The sequence below is a fragment of the Manacus candei genome, unplaced genomic scaffold (genome assembly GCF_025592945.1).
Source record: "Manacus candei isolate 608988 ecotype Guabito, Panama unplaced genomic scaffold, ASM2559294v1 h1tg000008l, whole genome shotgun sequence".
Lineage (NCBI taxonomy): Eukaryota > Metazoa > Chordata > Aves > Passeriformes > Pipridae > Manacus > Manacus candei.
Window position 1 is genome coordinate 8863400 of NW_026138056.1, and position 12272 is coordinate 8875671.

The 12272-nt window shown below is 42.1% G+C and overlaps 1 protein-coding gene across 1 annotated transcript in view; it reads right to left on the minus strand.

The window, feature by feature from the left end:
• Positions 1 to 2028: 2028 nt before the first annotated feature.
• EMILIN2 (elastin microfibril interfacer 2) overlaps positions 2029 to 12272 on the minus strand; it is a 31297-nt gene continuing 21053 nt past the window's right edge. The window contains exons 5-8 of the mRNA XM_051774834.1: positions 9126 to 9458; positions 8533 to 8571; positions 3637 to 3774; positions 2029 to 2891 (exon numbers count right to left, since the gene is read on the minus strand). Of these exons, the coding sequence (XP_051630794.1) occupies positions 2554 to 2891; positions 3637 to 3774; positions 8533 to 8571; positions 9126 to 9458 (848 nt within the window). The 3' untranslated portion in view covers positions 2029 to 2553. The remainder of the gene's footprint in view (positions 2892 to 3636; positions 3775 to 8532; positions 8572 to 9125; positions 9459 to 12272) is intronic.

Sequence of the window (12272 nt, forward strand, 5' to 3'; positions counted from 1 at the left end):
CTGCATTATGAGGGCTCCAACCATTCCAACACGGGCATCAGCAGATTCTGGGCCTAAGGAGAAACTTTCTGGTAGAAAGCTGGGCTTGTGAAGATTTGTGAATTGGATTTAGCAATCTCCCAGGGCAGTTAGGTAATAATTAAATGATACAACTTTTGCAACTCAGCACTAAACTTGCACTGCCAATTCTTAAAAATTTCTCACTTGGCGTGGGCGGGAAAAAAACGTTGTGCTTGCCAGCTAGGTCTCCCTAAGCACTCAGCTCATTTTGTTTATTTCCATGAGTCATTTTTAGAACAGGCAACAATAATCTAACAATACTTGAGTCACACATAGTCTGGAGCCAACTTCTTAGAGAACACAGCTTTCTTGAGAAGAGTGAAAAATATTCTAAAAGAAAAAATGCCTCTCTGGCTTTTATACATAACAAGAAATTACATTTAAAAAAAAAAAGTGGATGATATGCTTGACTTTTGAAAATACAGAAAACAACACTTCCTGTCTGTCCCTTCAATTTTGAGAACTAGAAAGACATGAGACAGAAAGGACAAAACAACACTAAGCCCCCCTTGAACAAGTGTGTGGTTGCTGACTACATGCTAATGGCTCGCCCCCCAGCACAGGTCCAGAAAACACGCAGGGAAATGGGACAGAGGCAGCTCCTTTTATCAAGCTGTGAAGTGCAAGTTCACTGTACATCTCTGGCTACTAACAGCTGCTCTTACAGAAATAGCCTTCCTGCTACAAATACAGCCAGCTTCTGCTTATCTCTTAACACCATCATTTCTGATAATCAGGTGCAAAGAGATCTTCCCAAACCAGGTGCTTTAAAACTCCTCTCACAATTTCCTTCCTATGCTCGGAACTCCCCCAGTGCAATCCTAGCTGCACAGGGACTGACTCAGAGTTCCTCTGTGGAGAGAAAGGTTTTTCTGCCTGCTTTTCTCAAAAGCACTTCAGTTTCCAGGATGTGACAGTTTGTTGTGGGAAGGCCCCATTTCATTGCCTGGAAACGCAGTTATTAGGAAGTATCTATTCCAAAGCTAAGCAACAAAGGCACAAGTCTTCATCTGATCTCCTCAGATGGGATGGGCTTCAGCTATAAACATACTGTGCTGCTTACAGCACAGAGCACAGAGAGTTCTTCCCTCAGCTAAAGGAATCATTTGTTCTGAGGCTATAAACAGCTGTTCTGCATTTTTAAGAAGGAAAATATACTACACAAACCACTATGATAAATACAGCTCTATGTGGCATGAGTAGACTATTCAAAAGGCCAGTTGATACAAGAATATACAGGTGACAGATGAACAGTCTGGCACTCAGTAAGGCAAGGCTCGATTTTTTTTTCAGCCACAAAAGACACCAAAATGCTATCCCCTAAGAGCCAAAGCATCATTTTTGTTACCTCCACTGAGAAGTGGCTAGAATGAGAAATAAAATACTGCTGCCCCAAATGTGTTTGTCTGTTTAAGCTATGAAAGTTGTTTCATCCATGTAAACAGATGCTGAGTGTTAAAACAAACTTCACCAATGTGAAGGAGGCTGCAGATGGTTGGTTTCTGCATTTGACAGTAATGACTAATAAGACAGTTTTCCTTTATCAATGATTTTTCCTCTGATTTGCACCAAAGACAAAAACTTCCCTCTTAATGCAAGTACTTTAGGAGTGCCTGAAACAAACTTTGTAGATTTTTTTAAACTTTTCAAAATTACCATTTTCCTACCTAAGCAAAGATAATTCTGATTTTTCTGACCTGTTTAATTAATTTCCAGCAGCAAGCTTTAATCCCAAGAGCATCATGTTTAACTGATCCTCTTTTTTACTCTATAAATGCATAGTAGCTGTTCTGAACCTTTCAGTAGTACCAACTGCACCTTATGCTCACATCTGCACAGTGGAAAGCTGAGGCAAGTTTCTCCCTGCGCTGCAGCTTTCACTTGACTGGAAGGAGTCACTCAGCTTGCCTCCTGGCACTGTGTTTGGCCCTTTAGGGGAAAAAAGAAAACCAGTGCAGATGAGTATCATTTTGTTTTGCACCATGGTCAGCAATTGCACTGCACAAATTGATTATGCAAACGTACATGATTCAGTAACACAAGGAATAAAAAGCCATCAATCACATCCGCTACAACTTCTCTTTCTTGGCCCTGCTTTACTGAAAACATGAAAATACCTGACCGGAACTGTAAACTTAAGCAAAGATGTAAACTCTTATATACTAGGGACAATTTGAAAAACTAGGCAGAAGATGGCAAAGACAATTTAATAGGGAACAGCAAGAGCACAGTGGAGAAGTGTCTACTGAGAATGTACCTTTCAAACAGTTGTTCTTCTTGTACAGGTCAAGGGCTTGGGAAGGAGTTAATTTAGCTACAGAAACATGTCTTTTGTAGCTCCCTCGGGAAACAAAGGACAAGGAAAAGTTCTCTGTATAGACTATAAACCCATCACTGAAATCAAATATATAAACTGAATATATTAAAGCTTTGAACTTTATTACACTTAATTTCTTCTGAGTATCTTACCCTTCTTTCCTGTTCAAGATAAACCTAAACATGAGAAATAGAAGGATAAAGGAGAACTCCACTAAATGTGGAGTACATTTCGTCAGAGTCTGTGTAGGCCAGTTTGCCTCCCGTTACAACAATGTTTACTTCATCTCCTGCTTTGAGGTGAAGAACAAGGTGGAACGTCCCAGGACCACCACAGGTCCGTTTCCCCGAGTAGGGTTTGTGATACTCCAGCAGTTCCCTTCTGTACCCAGCTGTGTGGAGCTGAGCCACACTTGCATTGGAGACGGATAGCACTGCTTCTACATACTCGTCTCTCTCTGGGGCCAGCACGGCGGTGATCAGGTAGCGCCCTTCATATGGTGATGTGAAAATGCCTGCAGAAGAGAGACAGCTTTTCAGAGTTATTCAAAATGGGGACACCTGACCTCTCTAAGCACAATGACAAAGCTACATGGGTTATCCATCGCTACATACAGGTCGGCCTAGATCAACTGACAACAGTCATGAAGACAAAGGAGTGCTGCTTTTGTGTTAGAGCCCACCTGTCCTCCAGGACATGACCAGGTCTTGTCAACATTCAAAAATGTTGGAGCTGGATGAAGGTGTGCACAGCTGGATGCTGTGCAAGTCCCCAGTAGGTTGAGGCCCACCTAACACCCTCAAGTGACATGACACCCTGCTTGAGAAGGAGGCAGCCTGCAGGGATGGCCATTGGAGAGGCAGTGTGAGACACCCCCCTCCCACCTCTCCTCTGGGTGACCCAGCTGGCTAAGCTACAGTGAAATCAGGATTAGTAAGTAAGGGTTAGGAAGGAATCTCACCTCTGCTGCCTGGGCTCAGCTGGCCTGTGGTGGGGTGAGGAGCACAATCAGTTGTGCTGCCAGAGAAGACATAGTGGTGAACTGGGCCTCAGTAAAACTGGGCAGTTGTGGAAAACCAGCCAAGGCAAAGTGTATGTCTGTCCACATCCACAGGAGGCTTCTACCCCGGTGTGTTTGGTTTAAATGGATTTATTTTGTTGTTCAATGTGCCAGCAAGACCTGAGATAACCTCAAACCCTGGAAACCCATGCTACTGCCAGTCTATCATCTCTGTGGGTCCATATCCTTTGGCTATTACCTGTATTGGGGTTATAATAGTCCCCGTCATTCACAAGCACTTTGTTAAAGTGAACCACGCCAGCATCACTGGAGAAAGGCTTCTGTGTGAGCCCAGCAGAAAACGACACCAGAGAGGGCGCAGCAGCAGCAGCAGGTCCTAAAATGAGTAACAACTTGAGTGAGAATCACATTAGGATGACAACACAGCCTTTTCCCTGCGATGGTTTATAATCCAATGTCTCTGTTCCTGCACATAACTCCCCTTAGACTAATCCTGTCAACTGAGGGATGCCAGAATTAGCAGAATACGTATTGCTGGCCCAGGTCCCAGGTGTTTCATCACAAAATTTACTGAGCACCATAAAGTTCCTGTGTTGGCCACAGTCTTTTTTTTTTCCTTCTAAGAAAATAGTACATGGCTTCTAAATGCTGGCAGTGGAAATCCTGCCACATTTCAATTCTACAATGCTTCTGCCAAAGTCCTTCTTCAGGACTGAGGTTGCCCTTCAACATCTCCGCTCTCTGGTGGCAGGAGTGCTAAAGGTGTTTAGCTCACGCCAGCTTTCCTGGTCATGCTGAGAAGCTACACACATCTTAGATCTCCTACCTTCTCTGCCAAAGCGTAGTGAAAAGAGATATAAGAATATATAACATTTCAGTATTAATGCAAAGAGGATATTCTCTCACTCTGGCACTTCCCTTTTCGGTGAATTTTCACTTCACAATTTTTTCTTCTTTTCTCAGCAGATCAAACAGACAGGCATTTTATAGTGGCTATCTGCTTACGAGCTAAACACTGCTGTTAGACTGGGCTGGATGAAATACAATTTGGACAATTAAGACAAATTTTTACTTTTAACAGACTGATTTAATGGCAAGTACTTAATACTCAACCACTTATTAGTCCCATTTTAGTTACCTTCCCTTTAAACACTTCCCCTAAGGCAGTACACACTGCTAGAAGTAGTCAACTTGTTGCTTTGTTCAGGCAATTAGGTAAAAAACAAATGACCTTAAAGTTGTCCACGGTTGCTGCTTCACCCTGCTCCTTCTGCCTTCCATAAAATAAATGTTTGCCTTTCCCCTCTCCCTCTTAAGCAGAGATGCCCATCAGCAACAAGTGCTCAATTCATTGAATCATAGAATATCCTGAATTGAAAGAGACCTGTTCAACCCCTGGTCCTGCACAGGACAGCTCCAAGAATCACACTGTGTTCCTGAGAGTGTTGTCCAAACCCTTCTTAAACTCTGATAGGCTTCATGCTGTGACCACTTCCCTGGGGAGCCCGTTCCAGTGCTCAACCACCCTCTGGGTGAAAAGGCTTTTCCTAATATCCAATCTAATCCAGATTATAACACTTAAAAATTTAAGTTTAAAGGTGTCAAAACTTTTCCTAAAATGTAGATATACAAATGCTCTGCTACCCTATCCACTTTTTTTCTGAATAATTCAGCATGGGGGAGTGGGAGGGGAAGGCAAGAGGAAGACATGCCTGCAAATTCAGAATTGGCAAATAACTACCTCAATTTTCCTTGGGGGGCTGGTAACCAGCTGCCTCCTGTATCTTTAGAAATCTCATTCAGCATTTTGTCTCATGTTCAGAAAACAGACAGAAGCCCTTTTTCCTTACCCCTGCCTGCCAGTGTGCCTGCAGGGTGCCCTGTAAGCTAAAATGAGGTTATTTGAAAGGACCAACATTAATTGCTGGAAGTCTACTTACTTAAGCAGCTTCTGTAGAATTCCACCACCTTAACACCACACTACTTACAGAAAGCATCTCTATGTATATGCTTACCCCAGGACTCAAATCAACTGAAAACACACCTCAACTTATTTCTTACTGGCTTACTCAAATGGTTTCTCTCCTCTTCAGTCACACTGCACAAGTATATGCTGCCTGCCTATAAACACTGCCCTCTTCCTTTGGAGCAACTATAGTCCTGTTTGGATTGCTGTCATCTGAATAAGGGAGTGACTCCTGCCCCGGTTTGCCACAACTTCCTTCAAGATTTTCCTTACTAATTGCTAGAACAGTTGTTAGAAATAACTATTTTCTGCTATGCTGCTGAAATTGTTTCAGATCTGCAGCCTGGTTTAGCACACTATATGTATCTATTCAAAGGGGAAATCTTAAAATGTCTAAATATCCTCTAAGTCAGTTCAGGAGTCAATATAAGGAGGAGCAATGAAGACACTGTGTCTGTGCTCTCTTACCCTACTCACTACTTCCAGCTGGAGTTGTGCCTGTTCAAAGCTTTCACAATTCCTACCAACAGCTCAGCAGTGTTTTGCAGAACTTTACCCTCTCTTACATGTCCCCCCTTGAAAACACTTTCCTTCATGCAAAGATCAAAGTTCAGCTTCTCTAGGCAAGGTCCAGGCTTGAAAACTACTTTCACTTAAGCAGTCAGTGTTGTGGAAGTATTAACATCAGAAAGAAAAATTTTAAAACATTTAAAAGCGGTGAACCACAGGCACAGCTCTGATGAGGAAACTGGTAGGCAGATAGAAAGTTTCACAAAAGATTCAACCCCAGTTTTACAGCTTCTAGGGGCAGAAAAAACTCTTTTTACTTCAGGTGCATTCAAGAAGGTTTCACTTGAGATAGATATATCTGTATCTTTCTATATACATAGATACATAAGGAGTAGGTATGTCTGTTCTTGATGATCTAAGCTACATAATGCATTCTGGGAAGTCAAAGAACTACAGAAGATGCATGGGTGGCCCTTATTAGGTTACATCTACTTCCACCCATCTGCTAATTGTACTTCTGGTTCTCCACCTCTCTTTTAACTTCCCAGCACAGTTCATGCCTCCCACAGAGCCCAAGGGCCAGAAGGACAGAAAAGAAATAAAAAATATTAAGCAAAACAAAACAGCACACAGCATAGGCATTTGCCATCAAGGTGAAAGGAGAAAAAATAACAGTGTGATGGTGCTGCTGACAATTGGTCAGCAACTGGAATGAAGATTGTTCAAGGACCTACACAGAAGAAAGACCATAAGTACTTAATTCACCAGCAGGCACTTTTAATTTCCTTTGAACATGGTGCAAGTAAGGAGGATTTGTCAGATTCACTTTTTTATTTTTTAATACTTCAGTTTGACCCTAATGTCTCATTTGCAGGAACATTTTTTCTGCTTATGGGATGGCCATGCAGCACAGTATCACACTGATTTCCATGAACCAGTGCTCAGTGAAGCTGCTCTGCTAAGTCACAGTGTTTCTGATGGGGATGACACCTCCTTGTGTTATGAAGACACAAACTTTTCTCCAGAGTCTCTCACTGCGGTCAAAGTGTAGGACCCAGCACTTGGTCTTGTTGAACCTCATGCCGTTGGTCTCGGCCCATCTATCCAGCCGTAAGGCCAGATTAGGGATAGTGGATGTAAATGCTCCAACTCCACAGAAGTCTAACAGCTCTTTGCACCATTCTTACCTCTCTATTTTCTGACTGTACCTGCCATTAAGGTTTGCAAGGCACTTGGGGGGAAGCTAAAGGACAGATCAGCAGGTATATCTTATATTTAGACAGGTCTTCAGGGACACGGATCAGGAAAAGGAACTCCTTGGCGAAGCCCACCTCTCTCTGGATCCCAGGGCGATAACTGTTCCACCAACATGTTCCACCAAGCAGCAGACGGGTGCACTGCCTGCCTCACCCTGCCTTTTCAACACTTCCAACATCCAGCTACTGTTTCACACAGTTTTAGCATAAACTTATTAAAATACCGCTGCCTATAAACTGCAATAAATTGTACAAAGTGGAAGAAAACCCCCAGGAAATCCATTTATCACAGAAATCTAGACATCTATATTTGCTTTGCTGGTATCAAGATAAATTAATGTTTCTTTACTTCTTATCCTCTTCCAGAAACCTCCTCTATTGCTGCTTGTTCTTACCACCAATCCCCAAATGCAAAAACATTGCTTTAAGGCTTGATGGATTTTTAATTAGAATGTATAAATATCAGAATTACAGCGTGAACTCTTTACAACTCTTTTTTTGTCAGTCCCTAGACCAGTCTTTACAACGTGTTTTTGTGATTTTGTTATGGCCATCAAACTAAGTCCCAAGGGTAGGATTTTGGATTCCATAAAGCCCTTATGTTTTATTTCCATCTATTTCCCATATTTCCTCAAACAAATTTAGATGAAATCATTCTTTCTGAAGAGGGTGTGGAAATATTCACTTTGATCGAGGATACCATTCCCCAGGGTTTGATAATATCTTAAATATGAAATTGTGGGGTTGGCAACATCTAATCAACATATTTATCAAGGCCAACTAGCATGTCATACAAATCTATAAATGAATTGCAATATTAACAATTATAAAAAATAAAAAACACCCTACCAAACCAAGAAAACTGCGTTTTGAATCCTTTAATCTGTGGCTGTCAGTGGACAGCACTTTTGCTTTCACTGTAGTCAGGAACACAAGCCTTGGTGATTCTAACAAAGCCAGAAACTCTCCCAAGAGGAGAACCAACTCATGCACTACGCTAAGGCATTAACAGTTCTTCAAGATCTTAGTCTTGGCCTTATTCATATCTTATTAAAGAAATATTAAAATCGGCAGAAATATATCTTTATTTTCTCATTTAAAAGGCAAATAAAAAAGTCTGTACTAACATTTGCTAGAAACTACAAACCCTTTGTATTTAAAAAACACAAGAACCCAAGATGAATTATTTTTCAAAACCTAACCCCCTTCTCCCCCGCCCCATATCTGTAAAGTATGCAGGTTCTGCTTTGATGCGTACATATAGCAAAAATCGGTCAGATTTTCCTCAATACTAAAATTAAATACTAAAAATCAGCACTTTTTCTTTCAACCATGACTTTCCAGGGACTGAAATAAACATTAAACACCTGTGTGAAGAATTTCTAGGAAACAATCACCTTACCTTGTGAGTCCGTGGTAGGAGGAGACGACTTTGGATATCCTACAAAGGAGAAGTAGTATGTGTGACTCAGTACATAGCAGAGTTCATTATGACCAATATCACTGCAGTCTTCTGAAAAGATCCTTGGTTACTGAACAGCAACCTACCCAAATAGCTACCAAACAGCACCCCTTATGAAATGCTCAATTATCATTAAACTGGGGTGGCCATGGCAAAGAAAACCAAGTTATTACTTCAATGTACTAAATCCACTGCAAGAATTATGGAAAGAAAAAAATAATTTAAGTTTCCCTAGTGGCAAAGACTGCTGTAGTTACCAGGGATTTTACATCAGTTCTGTTGACCTCATGCTTTGTGCAGCCTTGGAAAAGCAACAAAACTGGCACTGAATGTGTTTCTCCTACTCCTCTAGCCAGCTGCAGGCTGCAAAGGCCCATTCACAAATCATCTCTGCTGTAAACCCATCCTCAACAGTAAGGAAGGTAAAAGTGGCTGGTAAAGCACAACAGATCTCAGTGTCACTTCTCTAGCCAGACTTGGCATGTCCATCGCACTTAGTTGGGAGTGATTCACTACCAGTTTGGTTCTCTCACCTGGTGCTCCAGCATACCCTTCAGCAATGGGCATGGTACTTTGACCAGCCTGACCATCCGCACTTCTAAGCCGTCCTCTTCCTGACATCAAAACTGTGCCAGGAGGCCCTGCCTCTCCAGTCTCCAAGATGATCCCGGTTGTTCCAGGCAGAAGTGGCACAACTCCTGACCCTGGCAGCACTGGGCGTGGAGGAGGTCTCAGCTGTGGTGGCTGGAGGGGGGTCCTGTGTCGAGGGGGTTGTATCCTTGGCCTTGATGGCAGCAGGGATATGCCAGGATGGGGCTGCACGGGTGGCCTTGGTGGCAATGGCTGCCATGGTACTTCTGATCGCCCTTTGAAATGATGAAAGAGGAGGAAAGATACAAATTTATTTGCCTAAAACAGTAAATAAAATGGCATAGTTTTGTAAAATAAACACTTTAAAACAAAACAGGGCTCGGTTGGAGGCCACCTGTTCCCTCAGACCCAAGACTGCACTGGCAAAACTCCATTCCACTCTTGCAGTACTATAGACTCCCCTCTTTACCAGCCTGTGTGACACAAGGAAAGGACAGTCTGGGGACAGGACAAGCAGCAGTCGAATAACCCATGAACAGTCATTCAACCACTAGACCAGTTTTGACTTTCTGCACCAGGCAGGGTGTGTATCACACCTACTCCCACCAGTACCTTCATCTCCACTGCGTGCTCTCTCTCTCTCTCTCTCTCTCTCTCTCTCCTTTCACTTCAGTTCTGCTCAACCCCTCACACCCACTGCGTACTTTGCAACTGTGTACTCACATAACTCCTAGCACAAGGCTGACTCTTCAGCATGACCATAAAGAAAATTATCCACAGCAAAAAAAAAATCAGTAATGAGCACGACTTATGAGACTTTTTTTCCTTACTTTAAAAAGCAATGAACTTAAAATTCTAAGTGCTTCCATTACTAATATTTTCTGACAATGAAGGCAGAACCCTAGGATATAATCTACCAGAAAACTCTTTATTGTTTAAAGTGAAGAGATACCATTAAAAGACTTTTCCACTAGGGCAGCCAGCTCATATGACATCAGGGTTGAACAGCACTGACATGGTTACATTTGTGTCTGGTGTAGTTCTAAGCCCTTTACAGGAATTATGACATTCATAAAAATGAAGTCCTAGATGACATTTAAGGCTGAAATGTCCTCCCAAGAATAAAGGTGAATTACATCTACACTAAGAACAGAAATCTACAAATAAGTAGATTTCAGCAGATGCAATGACAGCTTTTATATAGAATAATTAGAATTTCATTCTAAATTAAACTTCAGCATAGGTTACTCTGGTTAGGTGCAGGGAGCGATGTGAGTTTCTGTGGAAAAAACCCCCATTGCAAATTCATCTGATGAAACTTATCAGACTCTGACGTGTCAGAAACATGTCAGAGATGCTTGCCATGGTCCACAGTGGAGACCACCTCTCTGAGGTCTCAGTGGTCACAGTGAAGCACTTCAATTCAGCACAGTCCAAAATCAGCCTGGGTAAATTCATCAGTGGCTAGGGCTAAACCACCTGGCTGTGCCTAGAAGCAGATTTGGTGTGAGGCTTCCCCTGGCTCTGCTGTGCAGCTGGGGACCCCAGGAGGGCCTTAAGCTGCTCCTTGGGGCAAGAGCTTACAACCAAGTCATGCAGGTATTGTCCAAGATGCATGGCTGGGGTTTGGACAGTGTCATCGCAACCACATGCTGTTTTGTGACTACTCAGCACCTGCACTTTACCCTTGTGAATCCCATTTCTTGTTTTCAGTCTCATGAGAAGTCCACATAAGCCTTCCAGAGTACTGGGAGGATGTCTGAAGTCATAGTCTCACACCACCTGCATTCATTTGCTCGATATAGCTGCTGGAAATAAATCTCCCTGAGCTTTCCTGGCTGACTTTCACTGTCATGAGAATTGAAACTTACACAGGCAGTGCACCACAAAGCTGGGCTAAAGCTCTCTTGGTAACTCTGTTCACAAGGCAGAGGCCTAAAGAGTGAAATGTTCACTTTATACAGGTTAAAATTATTTTCAGAAAAATCCCAAGATTAAAAAAATCTTGGAATTTTTTTCAAAAAAAAAGCTCTTAAGCATCAAAGTGAATTGTTTAACAGAATTATTAACTTAGTAGAGACAACTTCTGTCCACAGCAGCATCAATTTAGACCTTCAACTAAGATCTTCAGATTAACCTCACTCAAAACACAAACTGACAAAATACTTGGGATGCATGTACTTGTCATTTCTTGAGTCAGTTATACTGAGCTTTATTAAGACAATTATTTGAAATTACACTGGGAAAATGTATACATTTATATGTTTGTTTTTCTAGACCTTTAAATAACAATCAACAGCTGAAATCCCATATCCTGAGCAAACTGCCTCCTTGCACACAACATCAATACTGCAATACCCAGAATTATCCCATCTCCGTAAAACTAGATCCAGAATCACCTGCCTAAAGCTCAACTTAAAGTAGAAGTAATTGGATATGTGCGAGTTGAGAGTAATCTGGTCTGCCACCTTTGCCAACCTTTTGGCCTCTTCTACTGAGATGCATCATAGCAAGACAAAGTACCAATAAATCACTAGATAAAGATGGTAACATTGGAGTCAACCTATTCTGACACTGAATTCCATAACACACATTGTCAATTCACAAGGCAATGAGAAAATGAACCCGTGATGAAGGTTGGGGGGAATCTAGCTGGACCTGCTTTAACTTTGCTGAGCAGCACATGAAACAGAATCTTCCTCATCATCTTCCCATTTGTCTAGGAATTTGTCTAGAGCTGAGATCATTCCACAGCTAGGAACACTAACACTGTCCTCGGCAGAGATGGCCTTGCTGCTCTGGCTGTCATCACTGCTGTGAGTGACAATGTGGTTACCATATCACATACCAGCGTCTTCTCTCAGATGCTCATCCACAACTAAAAACTGAAGGAAAGATTTTCCTCCTTGGTTGAAAATAAGACTGCTTTTGTTCTCCTCTCCCTTCAGTTTGTTCAGACAGTCAGCTTTAATCTGCAAGTTACTTCACTGAAGGAGCAATGATTTGCTGGGAAGGACAATGAGCAGCAACCTGGATGCATGAGGTGGGTGGACCTTTGGGATGTATTTGTTTCTAGAGTATCATTCTGC